The 19,678-nt window shown below is 44.9% G+C and overlaps 1 protein-coding gene across 1 annotated transcript in view; it reads right to left on the bottom strand.

Annotated features, from left to right (window-relative positions):
• Positions 1-4,325: 4,325 nt before the first annotated feature.
• CDHR3 (cadherin-related family member 3) overlaps positions 4,326-19,678 on the bottom strand; it is a 96,901-nt gene continuing 81,548 nt past the window's right edge. The window contains exons 15-20 of the mRNA XM_006882685.1: positions 18,058-18,308; positions 15,885-16,066; positions 13,434-13,447; positions 10,383-10,414; positions 6,533-6,581; positions 4,326-4,630 (exon numbers count right to left, since the gene is read on the bottom strand). Of these exons, the coding sequence (XP_006882747.1) occupies positions 4,326-4,630; positions 6,533-6,581; positions 10,383-10,414; positions 13,434-13,447; positions 15,885-16,066; positions 18,058-18,308 (833 nt within the window). The remainder of the gene's footprint in view (positions 4,631-6,532; positions 6,582-10,382; positions 10,415-13,433; positions 13,448-15,884; positions 16,067-18,057; positions 18,309-19,678) is intronic.

Here is a 19,678-nt window from a genome sequence, read left to right as displayed (position 1 = left end):
TGGGGAGAAGTCACTGGGGTATCAGCAATAGACTTCTTACCTCCCTCGTGGCAGACCCGGGGTCTCTCTTCAGGCAGTGCCCCTCCCACACAGTCCCCAGCCCTCAGCCACTGGAGGCTCGCATGTTGCTGTGATGCGCAACAGTTTTCTATGGAGTTTCTAGACTCCATAGATGGACTAGGAGGAAAGACCTGATGAAAGTCAGCCAGCGAAGATCCTGTGAATCACAATGGTCCAGTCGGTAACCAATTGTGAGGATGGTACATGACTATTAGGCATTTTGTTTCACTATGTGTGGGGTCACCATGAGTCAGGGCCCCATTTGATGACGGCCAATAGGGACCGCTCCAAATTATTGAGGAGTAATGCTGTCAGTTTGAGGATTAAGGTATGTCTGATTCAGGTGAGGTCTTTCTAGTTACTTGCCTTTGCATCTGAGAGCTGGACAATGAATAGGGATGACAAAAGAAGAATTGATGCCTCTGAGCCGTGGTGTTGGAGAAGAGCACTGAACATCCCATCGACAGCCAAAAGAACAAATAGATCTATCTTAGAGAGGGTGCAGCTGGAGTGCTCTTTGGAAACAAGAATGGTGAAGTTTCACCTCACATGTTGCTAGGAGTCATGCTGCTAGGAGGGTCTGTCTATTCCTTGGAGAGGAACATGATGCTTGAAAGGGTGGAGGGTCAGCAAAGGAGAGGAAGACCCTCAACCAGGTGGATTGACACGGTGACTGACGCAATGGGCTCTAGTGTGTCAGGAAGTGTGAGGATGGCACAGGATAGGACGGGGTTCAGACCCACTATTGATAGGGTCACCATGAGTAGTATGCAAATCAACAGCACCTAACAACACCACAAAAACAAGGCCTCAAGAGAGAACTATGAGGAAATGTTTACAAGATTCACAAGAGTTCTTGACTTCGTTTATTCAGTACATTTTCTGCTCCCCACCACCAAACGTGGTCAATGTTGAAACAGAATGGTCTCAACTCTGAAACTCAGTCTGCTGGGTTCCCTCAAATCAAACAGTCATGTGCGCAGAAGAAAAGAATACACATAAGCTCAGTCTGAACCCGTGTGGGCCGCTCCGCTGCCATTTCTCAGGTTCCTGAGGAGAACAGGTGTAAGCCACTCACATTTTGAGGTCCGAAAGTCCACAGGCGCCTCCTACCCATCACCAGAGAAGACTCTGGGCTCTTCAAACAGACCCAGCCCTCAGGAAGTTCCTCCCTGCTCCTAACCGAAATCTCTTCTTCTGGCCTTTAAACGCTATTCCCTCTTGACCCGTCATCGCTGGAGAAAGAAGAACAGCTGCTCGCCGCCCTCCTTTTAATCATCCTTAATGGGCTTATAAACAGTTATTAAGTCCCCCTTCAGCCTTCTCTGAGCCTCATTTTACTTGCATTGAGGCCGAGAGCTTCTGAGGAAGGCATTTTACTCAGGACGCCACACACTAGCTAAATCTTAAATGGGTAATCAGCCACTTCACCCACTTTAACCTACACAAATGAACAGCTCTGCCTCCTTTTGCAAAATTTAAACCCATTCAAGGGTGTTCCCTGGCAACCAAACCTTTTTAATAAATCACGCCTGATCTAGGCCAGCATTGGGCATTTTTCAAATGTTCCCTTTTTCTTGAGAAGTCACGCTGGCACACTGACGTACAATCAACAGGACAAGTGCTCTCTTCGAAGTTGTTCAATTGCAGGACAGTCCCCATCTCTCCCTGCAGGAAAAGCCTGTGAATTCTTACCTGTCTTCCTTACTGGCAAGCAGATGTTGATCTAATAAACTTTCACTTGGTCCTTTCCTGTAGTTACTGGGGTACATTCATTAAGGGTTGAATTGCACCCTTCAAAAGATACCATTGAAATAGTAATCTGTGATAGGTCTCCCTTGAACAGTGTCTTTGCAGACACAACCAAGAGAAGATAAGGTCATTAGGGTAATCTCTGATCTGTCCGATCTGCCTGGTGTTATCGGAGAGAAGAGACATGGGTACTGATCCACAGAGATACCTCCATGTGATGATGGAGGCAGAGATTGTTGATGGATCTACAAGTCAAGGAATATTGAGGACTGCTGGCAAGACCCGAAGCGAAGAAGGAGATAAGGATGAGATTTTCCTTTAGGGCCTTTACATAGAGTATGAACCTGCCCAGCATCTTGATTTTGGCCTTTCAGCCTCTAGAACTGTGGGAGGATAAATCTCTGTTGGTTTAGGCCATCTTGGGATAATCGGTTACAGTTGGCCATAGGCAATTAATACAGAGTCCACAGCTGATGTGGAGCACATCCCAGGGCAAAGACGAGGCAGACATTGGAAAGTTTTACTTCCTATTTTGTCATTGTGATGTGCATTGATCACACCAATAGGTGAAAGGAAGTCTTGGTTTGTGGCAGCTTCCCCCTGAGTGTCTCCACTCAGATCTGGTGGTTATGCAAGTCCCTGGATGCAGGGAAGGAGCGGGTAGGTGAGTTGAAAGACTGGTGATGTTTTACTTTTCATCAAAAGACCAACAGGCTTCACCAGCATGGCTACAACTAAAAAGACTGACAATTTTAGCATTGGCAAAGCTGCAGAGAACGTGAACTCTCAGTCAGTGCTGGTGAAAATATACACTGGAACTGCTCATTTGGAATTTTTCAGCTCATGCAGTTGCTTGAGCTATTCTACTCCTAGGTCTATCCTCCAAAGAAATGACTATGTTCGCCAGAAGACACAGACAAAGCTACATGAAATGCAATTGAATAAGAATAAGAATAAGAATCTTAAAGTACCCGAATGATGTTGAATCAATACTCCACTTACACTGCTCTCAGGTGACCTAGCAGGATGGTCCCAAAGGGTGTTCTAGGCTGTAATCATTACAGAGGACTCCTAGTGGCTCAATGGCTAGACACTGCTAAGTTATAAATCAAAAGGGCAGAGTTTGAACCCACCCAGACACTCTGTGGGAGAGAAACCTGATGATCTGATTACAGCCAAGAAAATGAAGGAGGGCAATTCTCCTCTATCACATGGGATCACTAGGAGTCAAAAATTGACTCAATAATACTTAATAAAAACGGCTCTTTTTTATTTATTTTTTTTAGTTTATTATTTGTGTGTGTGTGTGTGTACCGTCAAATCAGATCTGACTGAAAAAAAAAATTAAAAAAACCATCAGATCTGACTGGTACAGGAGGAGATTGTTCCTCCTTCTCCAGCAGAGCATCTGGTGGATTTGAACTGTGAACCTCTGGGATTGCAGTACCCCTTCTTGCCACTAGGCCAACAGAACTCGCCAAAAACAGCTCTTTATTTGAGCCCCTAAAATGTCATTTAGCAGCCAAATAACCTGAGGGCTTCTTAATCCAGGTGTTGTTAGTGCTATGTACGATCGAGTTGGAACTGACTCATAGCTGCAAACTGCACAGGAGGAGACTGTCCATCTTTCTCCCTCAGCGCAGCTGGTAGATTCAAACTGCCTGCCTTTGGATTGATAGAGAAGCTTTTTACCACTAGGCCACTGTTGTGTTATAGTCATACATGAGATAAGAAAGTGCAGTGGAGAAGACTGAACTACTACTATACACAATGTGGACGAGACTGCCACATACAGTGCTGAATGAAGAAGCCCACACAAAAGAGTACATTCTTTATAATTCCACGTATATGACATTTATGATGATAGAGATCAGGACATTGGATGCCTCTGGAGGGACATGTATATACATTATCGGGCATAGGGGCCTAGATCTGTGTCGTTGAATTAATATAAATTATGCTCAATAAAAGAGAATAAGAGGTGTCTATTATGTTTTCCCTTCCCAGACGTACAGCTTTTCATTTATTCATCCTTTTTTTCTCTCTGCTCTTTTATTGGAGGTGACTTACAGAAGCGTAGATTTTATGTTGTTGATATAAATTTATAAACTAAGGAAGATATGTCAGTGGTATTGTTTCTGAAACCAGAGAGGAGAATCAGCCTCAGTACCTACAATAGGAAGTGAGCTGAACGGAGCTTCCTAGCAGCCAGTGCAAAGAAAGCACCACAAATTGCCAGCCCAGCTGCTCAGCAGAAGCACGACTAATCTTGAGACTTGACTGCAATGTCTACTGTACAGCATCAGAAAAAGGCAACCGAGTGGTTGCAGTTTGAAGGGTTGTCATCTATCCTTTTGGGTCTGGGGAATTCTATGTTCCTTCTTTCCCCATTTCACATCTGCTCTACTACCTCCCTGGTCCTCGTAGAACTTGAGATGGGTCAGCACCTCATTGATGGTGAGGGCCCCACTTCCCTAATATGATGGTAATAAGGGATGGCTACCAGCCCTCATTCACTTTTCTGGGTGTGGTTTAGGGGAAGCCACAGTTGTGATGGTTGAGTTTTTGTCCTTGGGGGTGATAGGTGTGCCATCCTCATTTCTGGAGCCTGTGCCTTTATCCTCAGACTGTCCTTTGCCCCTCGGTCCATCTCCTGTGTCAGTGATGGTCTTCGGTGGCCCCATTCGCTCACCAGGAGTGACCCTGTGTGGAGCAGCTCCCTGCCGCCTGGCTTCTTTCCATTTTGGCATCTGGTTTAATGGATTTTTCCACCGCCTGGCTCCAGTTTTTGAGTTGAATTCGTATATTTCCCCAGTAACTAGAAGAAAAAAAGAAAACTTCTATAAACCCGAATATATCTTGGAGAGGGTACAGCCAGAGTGCTCTTTGAAGGCAAAGATGAGAGAGCTTCCCCTCACATACTTTGGGCATGTTGCTAGGAGGGGCTATTCCTTAGAGAGGGAAAGGCAGAGGGTCGGCACAAGAGAGGAAGACTTTTAACCAAGTGGATTGGCATGGTGACTTCCATAATGGGCTCTAGTGTGTCAGGAAGTGTGAGGATGTCTCAGGATAGGACAGGGTTCAGATCTGTGGTTCATATGGTAGCTATGGGTCATACTCAACTTGATGGCACCTAACAACAAGAGCAATAAACCAGGAAATTTAATGATTCTCTCCCTCTTCTTGTATCTTCTCTCTGCTCTACTCCCACTCCCAAGCAAAGATGAAGTCGGCTAGAAGGTGTGAATAACAGAGAAAGAAAGTAGACTTGTGAACAGCAGTCTTCACCAGGCTGCCCTTTCCATAAATGATACGGCTTAAGGTGACAAAACACCGTACCTCTGGGTAGAAGGTTTAGAAGAATCACAGGCTATCTCAACTGCAAGATGAGAAGGAGAATTGAATCTTGAACTCACGTGAGCTTAGGATACCTTAGGCTCAATTTCTAGCAGGATTGCCAGTTAGTTTCTGATTTATTCTGCTTGTTTGTAAATGTCCCTGAATACCTGCTCTTCAAAGGAATTCAGAGAGAGAGAGAGAGAGAGGAGAGATCTTGGTTTGTGTTTACGTGAGGTGGCAGAGTTTTGTGGATACAGGCCCACAAATCTGGCCTAAGTGGAGCTCATACGAGGCCGCCATTTTTATGGTGGCAGAGCCTGCAGGTGCTGATTGGTGTGTTTGTTCACATTAGTCCGGTTGGCCCACTGGTTTCCTCCTTTCCTCTTCTCTTGGAGACGCGAAGCTGGGATAACAGCCCCTGAGCTCCCAGCACGTTACCCTGGAAGATGGAGTTTCAGGTGAGCCCCGTCTCATGCTCTCCCACCCAGCCTGAGTGGCCTCTCTGGCTGTGGATCCCACCAGCACTTATGCTAATGTGGGCACATTATGGTAACAAGTACCTAATAATAGAGGGAAATTTAATTCCAGTAGCAGCGGCAGCCTCGCTGGAGAAGAGCCATTCTTCAGAAGAGGACCGGAGCGTTTTGCATATGAGGGTGGCAGGGAGCCAACACACTTGCCGCCTGAATTTGGTTTCCTTCCTTTTATTCGCGTCTATAATTGAGCCTTTGTGAGTGGAGGGATGTGTGTAAAGGAGCTAAATTTGGAGCTAATTTCATAGGGGTGTTGAGAACTCTCAGAGGCCAGCTTCACCTTATGCTCATCTTGCCGAACAAGAAGAAATACTTGGCCACAATCTAGAGTCAAAAAGAAGCCAACTTTGCTGTTCTTTGATTCTCTCCTGCTAGTAAGACGCTATGAGGATCTTCCAGGGGAGAGGGTGGTGCTGAGTATCCCAGTGAGTTGGTAAAACTGCAGGCTGTTGGCCTCACAACTTCCTAAATTGGCTCATGATTTAGGAGGTGAGATAAGAAGAAACAGGTGTGCTCTTTAAACAGGAGTCTACATGGAAACCCACTGAGGCCTCACACATGCTCATCTCTTTGAGCATCTGCAAGTCAGCTGTGCTCAGGAAAGACCTCATTCTGGATTTCATCGTCGGAAGATCAGCACCACACTCAATGTAAAAAGATCAGCACCGTATATACAAGATACGAAGATCAGCACCATATATGCAATGTGCGAAGATCATATATCCAAGCGACTGACTAACAATTGAAATTAAGAGCAGGAAGCTGCATGGGATCATCCAGGATGCTGCCAGCCTAGAATATGAAACCCGAAAGTTACTCCCTTGTGGATAGCATTGCCACTTCATTACCTGGGTCTATGGCTTCTCCATCAAAGACCGTGTTCATCTGGATTGTTTCCTGAGAAGAAAAAGGCAGCATCAAGCACAGCTTTATGTGTCTTCACTCAAACCAGGCTGCACTCCCGTCGGGTCAAGTTCCTTTCCCAAAGCCCCTTGGCATTTATTTTACTCAGTCTCTGAGGTAGAGGCTGCAGACGTGGGGTAGAAAAGCCATGATTACTGGTCTCACAAAGCTTGCAATTGGGTAGGAGTGGCTGGCAAACTGGTGCTACAATGTAGATTGGTAAGGCTATATACGACAGGAGAAACCTAGGATGCTGTGGAGAACGTAAATCAGACTTGGGCACAGGAAAGTCTCTTGGAGGGAAGGAGATCTGCACCGGACAGACAAGAGAGTAGGTGTGACATGCAGCCATGGCTGTGATCCACATTGTAAGTGACATCACTGTCAGGCACATTTGCAGGCAAGCGCAGGTGGACCTTCGTGTGCTTCTGCCTCTGGGCCCTGCACCTCTGGCCCCTCCCACTGTCTTCCCTTTCCTCAGCCAATGCAGTGAGGCAGTAGGGCAGGTTTTCCTTAGCTCTGCTCTGAGCCCCACCCCTTGTCCTTACCCTCTTCAGATGACACAAACCTGCTTGCTGAAACTGAGGAGGACCTGAAGCGCTTGCTATAGGTCAAGGATTGCAGCCACATCAGTATGGATGGTGAAGAGATTGAGATAGTTAACAGTTTTAGTTTACTTGGCTCTACAGTCAACACTCTAGGTAACAGCAGCCAGGAGATAAAGAGACGAAATTGCATTGGGAAAATCAGCTGTGAGGGACCTCTCAAGAGTACGGAAGAGCAACGACATCAGGCTGGAGACTAAGGTGCACCTGATCTGGGCTATAGTCTTTGCAATTATATGCTATGCATCGGAGAGTTGGACAGAGAACAGGGAAAGAGAATTGATGCCTTTAAATTGTGGTGCTGGAGAAGAGTGTTGAATATACCATGGACTGCTAGGAGAACAAACAGGTTTGTCCTGGAGAAGGTGAAGCCAGAATGCTCCTTGGAGTCAAGGATTCTGAAGCTTCGTCTGACATACTTTGGGCATGTTGCAAGGAGTGACTGGTCCTTGGAGAGGGACATCATGTTTGGCAGAGTGGATGGGTGGCACAGGAGAGGAAGACCTTCAATGAGACGGATCGATTCTGTGACTGGAGTGGTAGGAATAAGTGCGTTTGAGATGGCTAGGTTCGCACAGAATAGAACGGAGTTTAGAGCTCTTGTACACAGGGTCTCTATGAGTCGCAAACGACTTGATGGCACATAACAACAACAACATACTCAGTATTGTCTTCTTGAATGTCTTGGTGTCTGCCTAATGCATCTGTCCCCTGTGCCCAGGGAAACACCCCATTCTTATGGTGCCAAGGCCAGATTGTTTAGTGTGTTGATGAGGGAAGTGTTTGAAGCTCACTGGAACTGTTCAACCTTCAATTTCACCTACTCACTTGTCTACAGTTACCCTATTTGGAAGAGAAAGAAAATGGACATTACTTGTGTTTGAGCTGCTTGCCCAGCCAAGTTGTGGTTGTGGTTAGGTGCCGTCAAGCTGACCATGACTTACAGCGACTCAGCAGACTTGAGCTCTGCCCTATCCTGTGTCATCCTTACCATCCCTGTCATACTTGGGCTCAATGCTCAGTCCATTGCATTTCTCTCTTTGATGATGTCCTTTTCCAAGGACTAGCCTCTTCTCACCACATGCCCAAAGTATGTAAAACAGCTTCATCATCCTTCTCTCTAAGAAACACCCAGGCTGTACCTTCTCCAAGACATGTTTGTTTGCTCCTTCGACAGTCCATAGGATAGTCATCATTCTTCCCCAATTCCGCAATGCAAAGACTTCAGTTCTTCTACTATCATCCTTAGTCAATGTCCAGCTTTCTAATACGTTCATTAGGAAGCAACTGAAAATATCATAGCTTGAATCAGCCATTCCTTAGTCCTCAGACAACACTGCTCCTCAGTACCTTAGAGAGGCCCTGGACTACAGACTTTTCCAATGCTACATGTTTTTTTTTTTTATTTCTTACTGCTGTTGCTAACAGTGTTTATAGTGGCTCCTAGTAAGACAAAATCATTAACCACTTCAACCTTCTTTCCATATTTCATTAAGTTGCCTATTGCCCTAGTAGTGGGGATTTTTGTTTTCTTGATGTTGAACTGTAACACATCTTGAAGGCTGTAGTCTTTGATCTTCTGCAATAAAGTTTCAGGCCCTTCTCACTTTCAGCAAGCAAAGCTGTATCTCTTGCATACCACATGTTGTTGACAAGCTTTCCTCCAAATCTGGTGTCACATTCTTCTTCATAGAGTTCATGTTCTCAGATGATTTGCTCTGTATACAATTTGAATAGGTATGGTGAGAGGATATAGCCCTGATATACACCTTTTTTGATTTTAAACAATTCTGTGTTTCCCTGCTCTGTTCAGACAATGGTCTCCTGGCCTAGGTATAGGTTTCACATGAGCAAAATTAATTGTTCTGGGCTTCCCATGTCTCTCAGTGTTATCCACCACTTGTTATGATCCACAAAATCAAATACCTTTGCATGATCAATAAAGCCCAAATATCTATCCTTGTGGTATTCTCTGCTTTCAGCCAAGATGCATCTTACATCAGCAATAATATCTCTGGTACTACAGCTTCTTCTAACTCCTGCTTGAACATGTGGCAGTTCTTTGTGGATGTATTGTTCCAGCCATTCCTAGATGATCTTCAGCAAGATTTTGCTTGCATATAATACCGTGTGATCTGCATTCAGTGGGTCACCTTTCTTGGAAATGGGAACAAATATGGATCCCCTGCCATCCTCAGAATCATTGCTGTGTTTGAGCCCGTTGTTGTGGCCACTGTATTAATGAAATTAATTGAGGGTGTTCTTCACCTTTCATTTATCAAATGTGGTATCTGTCTCCAGGGATTAGCCCCTCCTGAAAACATGGCCCAAGTATGTGGAACAAAGTCACCATCCTTATTTTGAAGATGCATTCTGGCAAGTTTATTCATTCTTGTGTTCATCAATAGCATAATCAGGATTTTTCACCAATGTCATCATTCAGAGACATCAGTTCTTCTATGGTCGTAATCCCAAGGAGATATCTCTGAATGGAAATATCAAAGGCACTTGCCTCAAGCAGTAAGACTCAGGAGATTAGAGAGGGCCTCTCTCCATTTGTAGACTGTTTCACCACTCCCCACTGGTGATCAGCTCAGTAAAAAGAAAGAATGGGAATGAGGAACCCTCCAGCAATCCCATAAAACCGTGCATTTGTGTGACACTTGACAACTTAGAAATATTTGCCCACCTGTCCTACAGGACAGGTATTCTCTCTCATTTCATAGATGAGGCATCTGAAGCTCAAGAAAGTGGGGATTCTGCATAGTCACCTGTCTAAGTGGGGAGAGCCAACCCCAGATCCAGTCAGTGAGCCTCCTCTGTCCTTTCCCCACAAGGCTGTGCAAGAGTGAAGGAAGAATAAACCCCGCAGAAAACTGAAGCACTAGTTCTGGTCTTTAAGCTCTACTCCCCCGACGCATGCTTCTGGAGGGCTGGTGTAGATAATAAACACCACTATTCAATATTTATGAAATCCAGTTCTTCAGCAAATATATCAGCAGACATGTTCAGTGGAGGGAACAAATTCTATCAGGGGCTCGTCACGCAGCAATCTGTTCCAGTGGCCAAATATAAGCAATTGTCTGAATGATAAACATCCCCACAAAGCTGTGGCAGGGCCTGTTGGGGGTCCCTGCATCTCCTGCCCCCCAGTACCCAAGCCAGGGCCCCTGGCGCTTATGACACTCACCACTAGGGCCTCTCTCTTTGTGGGCTTCATTTCTGCAGGGAACAGGACAGGCAGAAGTCAAGCTTTCTAGACATCACATTGGCCTTACACATTCTACCGCACTCTGACTGTTATGTACCATTGACTCAGAACCCACTCATGGCTGACGTGTGGGTTTTCAGAGGCAGTAAATCCCGTGGGCGGAAACTGCTCATCTTTTCTCCCCAGAACAGCTGGTGGATTTGAACCATGTATTTTGCATTGGCAGCACAATTCTTTACCACTGTATCACCAAAATTCCCTGCCCTACTATGATTCTTTCCCTAAAAAGGCTTTGAATTCAGACTTGCAGACACCACAAAGATTGTTTTTAGCTCTATGCACATGATTCTAAACTTGATGTCTCAGAAATACTGTGTGTGTGTGTGTGTGTGTGTGTGTGTGTGTGTGTGTGTGTGTATTTATACTCATACAAAGGAGTCCTAGTGGCTCAGTGGTTAAGTTCTCTTCTGCTCAGTGAAAGATTGGTGGTTCACAGAAAGATGTAGTAGTCTGCCTCTGGGAAGGGTACAGCTTCAGACACCCTGTGGGGAAGTTCTACTCTGTCTTGTAAGGTCATTACAAGTCAGGACAGATTTGCCAGCAACGAGTTGATTTGGCTATACATATGTTGTTGTTGTTGTTGTGTGCTATTAAGTTGACTATGACTCATAGCGACCCTATGCACAACAGCTCTGAACCTTGCTGAATTCTGAGTCAACCTCACTGTCTCTGACACACCCGCCCTCATTATCCCAGTCACTGTGTCAATCCATCTCATCCAGGGTTTTCCTCTCTATCCTTCCACCCCTCCTGATAACATGCCCAGAGTATGTCAGAAGGAGCGTCAAAATCCTTGCCTCCAAGGAACAGCCTGGTTTCAACCTCCCCATGACTTATCTGTTTGTTCTCTTGGCAGCCCATGGTATGTCCAATACTCTTCTCCAGCACCACAGCTCAAAGCCATCAATTATTCTTCTGTCATCTTTGGTCAGTGTCCAGCTCTCTGACGCATAGCAAATAGTTGCAAAGACCATGGCCTAGAGAAGGCATACCTTAGTCTCTAGAGTGATATAATTGCTCTTAAGCACTCTGGAGAAGTCCCTGACAGCAGATTTTCTAATCCAATTCATCTTTTGATTTCTTGACTTCTGGTGCCAAGAGTATTGACTGTGGAGCTGAACAAGCTGATATTATTAACCATCTCAATCTCTTCTTCATCTATCATGGTGCTGCCAATTGGCCCAGTTGTGAGAATCTTCATTTTCTTGATGCTCAATTCAATCCATATTGCAGATCATAGTCCTTGACCTTTAGTAGCAAACACTTCAAGGCCTCTTCAGTGTCAGCTAGCAATGATGTGTCATTTGCATAACTCAGGTTATTGGTGACTCTTACTTCAGTCTTTTTTAGCACTAGTATTAGGCCTAAGAAATAGGCTTTCAAACAACTTTAGAAGTAAGAAAGATCATTGTTATTAGGTACCATTGAGTGGAGTATGACTCATAGTAAACCAATGAACAACAGATCTACACCTTTCCTATCCTACGCCATTCTCATAATTTCTAACACACTCAAGCCCATTGCTGCAGTCACTGTGTCAGTCCATCTGGTTAAGGGTCTTCCTTAGAGCTTTTTCTCTCCCTCCACCTTTTCAAGCCTAATGTCCCTCTCCAAGGAATAGTCTCTCCTGGCAACATGCCCAGAACAGGTAAGATGAAGTTTTCTCCTCTTTACCTCCAAAAAGGACTCTGATTGCCTTTCCCGTGACATAACTACTTGTTGTTTGACCGTCCATGGGATCTTCAGTGCTCTCTCCAACACCACAGTTCAAAGGCAACAATTAGTTCTCTGTCATTTTTATTCATTGTCCAGCTCTCAGATGCATAACAAATTATTGAAAAGACCATGGCCTGAATCAGGTGCCCCTTCATCCTCAAACTGACATAATTGTTCTTCAATAATTTGGAAAGGAGATATTAGGTTGATACATTTTATTTTAACAAGGAAATATTTTTGGCATTATTTTTAAAGTAACTGAGATTGGAGATAGTTTCATTATGAAAATAAACTTGTTCAATATAATCGGTAATAATTATAGAGACACTGACCTTCCTTACATGCCTTGTGCACGTTAGACATATAAGTGAACTGACTAGAGCATGCATTTCTGAATCCCACTTCACGCTCCCCTGCCCCGTCTGATCACAGCCTGTGTTCTTTGCAAAACCATGGCTTGTCAGGGCCAATTCATGAACCCTCCCAATGCCTGGAACAGTTCAGATTGATCCTATCCAATTCTTCTAGGTTCCTGAAAACGCTCTTCCAGCTCACCTGACTGCAGCCAGCACTCTTTTCTAAAAACCTGGTCTATATCACTGTGAAAAATCATCAAATTTGAGGATTAAGAATTGTTTGTTCTTTTAAAAAAATGAATCTGCCCAACACAGAGCACTAGCTGCCCTGGGAAGGGGTGAGGATCAGAGGCAGGGAAGGGAAGGGACGAGAGGGTCTCATCTCAGCCCTCCATGTGCAGCAGAGAGCATACACTCTCGGTTTAATACAGGATCCCAGGTGCATGCTGTTAACTGAAAGGTCAGCAGTTCAAACCCTCCAGCAAATACCTCAATGGGATAAAGATGTGGCAGTCTGCTTTTGTAAAGATTGCAATCTTGAAGACCCACAGGGTAGTTCTACTCTGTCTTGCAGGGCTGTTGAGTGGGAATCCATCCAACAGCTGTGGGTTTTATGGGTTTGGTATTTAACACATGGAGAATGTTTATCTCATTCAGGGGAAATGACCTCTAGATGCTTAAATCAAACTGGATGAGCTGGGTAGGGGCCAAAGTGAAAGGTCTGAGTGAGTGCGCCAGGCACTCCCCCCTTCCCTTTCTCCAGCATCATCTGACCTCCGCTTCCTGCATCCTCCAAAAACTTCCCAAGAGATGATTATTATTCTCTGTCCAGCTGGAGCTCTTTAACATAGTACAACAGGCCAAGCATAAAAAGAGAGAAAACAGGTCTTCTACGTACCTCCTTTCTTCATCCTATCGTGGGGGAAAAGAGAAAGACAATTAATTAATGTCAAAAATTATCCTACCTGTGATGTGTGCACAGCAACAACAACAACATGAGGCCTTTGAACAACTGTGTTCCTTTGGATTTCAAGGGGTTAATTGAAAAGGGGACCAGCAGTAAGGGTCAAAAAGTAGGCCAAGTTGGTGGGCCCTGAGCGTTCAACCCAGCTCCAAATAGAGCAAAATAGATGATAGTTTCATCACTATTGGCTTCAGACTAGACAATGCTAAGAGTTTGAAACTTACTGCTTTATAGAACCTAAGGGAATATATTCCCCCCTGATGATGACAGCTAGTGAAGGTAAAAGTCAGTTGCCATTGAGTCGATTCTAAGTCATGGTGACTCCTCACTGTTCCATTGGGTTTACAATGGCTAGTTTTTCCAAGAACCATAAAATCTCTTACAAAGTACCTCTGTGTGGACTTCAACCTCTAACCTTTCAGTTAGCAGGTAGTGCATTACCTGCTTACACTCCCTACCCGGGGCACAGATCTACCTCAGGCTGCCATTCATTTCCAGAGAGGGCAGGTCTGAGTTTGGATTTCACACTAATTTCTTTTATGTCAATCATGTTGGAAACAATTAATATTTAGAATGTAAGTTGAAAATAGTCAGGTTCGAGGTGCATATTTAAAACCTAGTCATGTGAGTCCCAGTGTCGACTGGATTATTTCCTTCAAGAACTTCTGCCCAAATCCCATTACCAAGCACAAGCTTAAGCATCACTCTTCGGAAGACAATTTTTTTTTTCCAAATCAATTTGCAAGTAGAGCCCAAACAAAAATGCCTTTTTAAAAATTTTCAGCAGATGCTCAAGGATTTCTTACCTTGAAGTCAAGGTTGCCAATAGCAACAACTTCTCCAATAAATATGGCAAAATGCAATGCACATCTCTATGCTAATGTCTTACGCTTTTATACTGAGCCTTTCATCCATAGATTTAAAATTATTTGACAGGACTAGTTAATCTTCAAAATACCTTTTAAAAGGCACATGAGTCTTATCATCCCTTCTTTTCCCAGTGAGAAACCCTGAAATGCAGAGGTTCTAAAAGCCTGAGATATTTGGGCATGGAGCCAGATTTGGAATCCTGAATTCTAAACCTAATGGAACTCAACTGTGAAGAATAATTCAACATAATAATAGAAGTAACATCTGCAGTATATGTATTATCTCTATCAGGAGGAATCTCTGAGTGCTGTAAATAGTTAACATGCTCAGCTGATAACCAGAAGGTTGGAGGTTCAAATCCCTCCAGGCACTTAGGGGATGCAATCTGTCAGTATCCTGAAAAATCAGCCACTGAAAATCCTATGGAGCGCAAATCCACTCTAAGACACATGAGTCAGAACTGACTTGATGGCAACTCGGTGGGGTCAATAGTAGCAAGAACGCTAAGTGCTTTATTTATATTTACTCATGTGATGGTTTTCTTTTATAAATAAGTACATCAAAGCTCATAGAGATTGTCACTGGTCCAAAGCCATATATATACTTTGAAAGAAGTAAAACCAGGATTTGAACTCAGGGTCATAGCCTTCATGTTGTAGTTATAAGAGCTACTGAAACACTGGAAACCAGACTCTGAAGGCAGTTTGCAGTAATACAGTGTTCTCTGCACTTCACTCTAGTACCTCACTCCAGCCAGTAAAAGACACTCCACAGGCAGTCACAGTAAAAGGCATGTTAGTGAGCAGGTGAGAGGAGGAGGAGGAGAGAAAAGACACTTCTGTTTACAGCCCTTCAGAAGTGAGAGATTGTGGCTGATCGTAGCAAAAGCACAAAGATTATTTAGTCACACAGAGACCCAGTTGAGTCATTGGAACCAAAAGCTTGATTTCTTTTTTTGAGTACTTCTTCTGATTCCATCAAGGGAGCTCTGGTGGTTAGAAGGTCCACCACGGTCCCAGAGGCATGTGGTTGAAATCCACCAGAAGCCCTGCGGGAGGATCAACACTCTCCTCTCATGAGATTAACTGCCTCTGAAAATCTGCTGGAGGGTCAGCGTCGCTTCTGACACGATGGCAGACAACAGTTACAATGATTCCATTAAGTTGCTTAAAAATCCTTCAAAAGAGGGCCTAGAATAGTCTATCACTACTTGCCATCAAGCTTTGATCCGTGATAAGGACCTCCTCTAAGGAGTGAAGGAGCTGGTTTGCTGGGAGTCCACAAGAGCAGGGCAGGCTGACAAGGGAAGCCAAAAGAATGGTTCCATGACTCATCGGATTATGAGAAGGGAACTCATGGCTAAGGGCAGCTGGGGCGCCTTCCTTCCTGTCTCCTTTCCTTGTCCTCACTGCAGGCAGCCTGCTCTTAGAGGAACCCTGGCTCTCCACCTTTCCTTCTCCTGACCTCAGTGCTCTAAGGCAGTGGTGGCAAGGGCCCACCTCCCTGGTGACTTACCGAGGCTTCTTGTCCCTCTTGGTCTTGCAGGGACAGTGTCTGCGGATGGCTTTGGCCAACAGGATCGTCAGGGACACCAGGAAACACAGAAGCAACATGGAGCCCAAGGTGATGACAAAAGGGACATACCACGCTGATGGAGAATAAACATTTTCCTTCTGGATCAGGTAAGTGATCCTGGGCTTAAATGACAGAATATGAGGAGGATGAATGGAGTGTGACAGCATTCGGACATTCAGCACCATCCTGTCTGAGTACTTCCTTCCGCTACGTTCTTGATCTTGAAGGGGGACATCTGTATACTCATAATTTTTGTTGCTTTTACCAAGCATCTTTCTAGAAACCCACTAAATAAAAATCTAGATCTTTTAGGGGACTGAAAAATAACCCCAGGCCCAATTTGATCCTTTCTTTTTCTTTCCCTTCCTAAATGTGAAAAGTACCGTTGACTTTGCTTTTTTTTTCTTGTCAAATCATGGTGTAACTTAGGGATGATGAATATAGCAATTGTCTATCACTGGGAAGGCATGAGACATAAAGGCTGTTTGGGGTTCCCCCCTCCACCTTGTAGGATTTTCAGAGCTCACTCAACTATAACCTGTCACTGCCAGAAGAGTAGGCTGACATCACAGAGAAACCTCAAGTTCAGCATTTGTTTCCTAGAGTGGAAGAGGAATAAACAAGTTACAGAGATTTCCAGGCTGGATCCTATTTTAAGCTCCAGTTAGGTGACAATTCCCTACTCAGGAAACCTTACAGCCTCTTCCTACAGTAACCACAAATCTGTAGGGTTACTGTATGCCTCCACTCACTGCAGTAATATTGATGCAAACACAGGGAAACGAAGCATAATTCTGTTCTTGGTAAGACTCCGAGAAGCAGAAGTTGGCAGCTTTTCACAGGGGATTTTTCTGAGTTCTGATCATGTTTTCTCTGGTGTGCTCCAAGCATGGGGCTACTGACCAGGGGTGCAGCTTTCCAAAGCCAAGAGGAGGAAAAAGAACTGAGAGAGTTGGCATAAATATTAGCCAACCCTTCCCAGGAGCAGAGAAGATAATCCTGTCATCAGAGCTTAAAACTCTCTCCACATTGACACTGATGCTAGCAAAAAAACCCCTCAAGCTCAAACTTGTTGCCATTGAGTCAGAACCAGCTCATAGCTGACCTTCCAGCAGGTTTTCAGAGGCTACAAAGCACACTGATGGTGATTGCCCATCTTCTCTCTACAGAGTAGCTGGTGGATTTGAACCAACCACATTTGGGTTGGCAGTTCAACTCCCTACCCACTAGGCTACAAAAGCTCCCTGATTGTAATATGGTGCCTCTTATTTTCTGCCTAGCAATTACCATGATCTGTACCTCATTCACTTGCTAACTTGTATGTTATTTGTCTACTCCTTAAGACAGGTAGCTTTTAAACTTGAGCCCACCTCAGAATCCCCTAGAGGCCTTATTAAACACAAAAATCCCTCGGCCACGCTGCCAGAACTCTGATTCAGTCTGTTTGGTAGAGGTTGGGTTCCAACCTCCCTAACTAGAGGGCATATGATCGGTCGTGGTTGGGTGAGGTGTAACTTTAACAATATGGGGAGGCCTGAGAGTTCATATTTCTAACAAGTTCTGAGGTCATGCTATCGTCACTGGTCCTCAGACCATACTTCGCACACCACGGACATGTATTAAGAGCTCCGTGAGAACAGATACCATTTTGGTCACCACAATGACTAGCTCAAGTGTCACTATTAATTCAGGATTTGTGGACAGAAGAAATAATTTCTTTTGGCATGAAAGCATGTATGGTGTATGATGACACTTCAAAAGAGGTGGACGCACTTGGAAGCTCTCTGATTTCATGACATCGATTTGCAATGACTCTTACAACCAAGCAGGGAAAGGGCTGTGAAAGCAGCAACCGGCCACATGCTGTGAAAATTGACTAGGTGCCACGAGCACCGTAGGTGGTCACTGTCTAATCTATCACAGGTTCCTGCACGAACACACAACCTCCAACTTCAGAAGAGTTCAAGGTCTCATCCAGTTGGTTATTTGCCACCCTGACTACTTTGATGCAGCCATGACTACCAACCCCAGCAATATCCTAATACCTCAGCTCGCTCTATCCCACACTTCTCATGGGTCAGGGGACCTGGGGATCCCAGGACCAAAGGCTTACCCTAGGAGTAGTGGTGAGGATTGTGGTTGGGTGAGGAATAACTTTGATACTCAACATCACCGTCCCTGTTTCCACAAGAGCCGTAGCCTTCTTCCTTCTGGACAGCAAGTTGTCGTCAGTTACGTAGATGAGCAGTTGGTAGTCCCAGACTTTGTCAAGTCCACCAGCATAGTCAAATCGAGATGCAAGCAACAGGCGGGACACATTGGACCCAGCATTGGGTGAGAAGGTGAAATGATTGTTGATGTTGCCTAATGAGATTTGACACAAGGGTATATGGGAGAGAAGAGAGCAAGAAATAAAAGTTTAGAAGAAAAGTATCAGGGCTGAGTCAATAACATGTATAGCGATGAAATGGCTGGGAGATTTCATCCACACAAGGAAACTCTCTCTCACACCAGTACAGCTGACAACAAGGACAAGATAGAAAAGGATGACACACCTGTCCAGGGAGACTGGCTACCATCTCGCTGAGCACCAGACACAGAGATTTCATAATCTTATCGCAGCCCCTTCAAGTCAGTTGTCCTCATACGGAATTCCTTAAGTTATCACATGTGTAGCTCACACTCAGACCAAAGATTGGGCACCAGGGCGGTAGGGCGGGCCTCATAGCTAGCTATCAGCCAGATTCACACACCATGCATTCTGTGGAAGCTGTCTGTTCACCCCGGTTACAGATGCTCTGGGTGTTCCCCAAAGGAAGGCACCTCCTGGCTCTTCAGGGTTCCCACTCCCAGGCTCTCCAGGAGCTCCCCCACTTCCACTCCCCACACCGAGTTCTGTTGGGGCTCACAGCTCAGCTCACAGCTCACGGAGCCTGGGGCAGAGAGGCTGCCAGCCCAAGCACGCACCCGCTCATTCCTCTGGTGGCTCCAGACTCATTACTGACTGAAAACCAGTAAATGGAGCAGGAGATGATGCAATTTTCACTCCCTTAGCAGCGAAGTGCGCCGTAAAGGCCTTGGGGTTCTCAGTATGGATTATTTCCATCTTGAGCAACTGCAGTCTCCAGGCAGTGTCTGCCCCTGGGTTTTGTGACACAGACGGCTCGAGAGGCCCCCTTCTGCTCGAGTTCCTGCTCCGCCAGGGCTCAGCAGGCGGCCGGGATAGATTTTACTCTTTAACGTGGAATTGCTTTGCTTGTTTGGGTTTAAATCCCTGGCCCCAGCACTTGATTAGATGAGCTATTTTGGTCTAATTTCCATTGAGGGGTGCTCTTTTCTCTCCCTGCAATGGTATCTTTTTAAAGAAAGAAAATGAATGGAGCAGAAGAGAATTCCTAAGGACACATTTCAAATTGCATTTATTTCATCTATTTAATCTATTATTACCCAGAGAGAAGACTAAGATTTCCTGCTCCCACTACAAGCTCTCACTAAAGGAGGTGCTTGAAGAGTTGAAATATATATGCACACATGTTGCTGTTGTTATTATGTGCCTGCAAGTCAGAACTGACTCATAGCTGACTCTCCAAGGGGGGTTTCAGAGACTATAAATTGCAAAAGAGGAGAATGCCTATCTTTCTCCTGCCTGAGCACTTGCTTTCTCTCTCCTTATATATATTGATATACATCTCTATATCTGTAGATATAGATATACTCTCTCTCTCTCTCTCTCT

The sequence above is a fragment of the Elephantulus edwardii genome, unplaced genomic scaffold (assembly GCF_000299155.1).
Source record: "Elephantulus edwardii isolate Elephantulus edwardi_28Jun2011 unplaced genomic scaffold, EleEdw1.0 scaffold00022, whole genome shotgun sequence".
NCBI lineage: Eukaryota > Metazoa > Chordata > Mammalia > Macroscelidea > Macroscelididae > Elephantulus > Elephantulus edwardii.
This window is presented reverse-complemented; position numbering and strand designations above follow the sequence as displayed.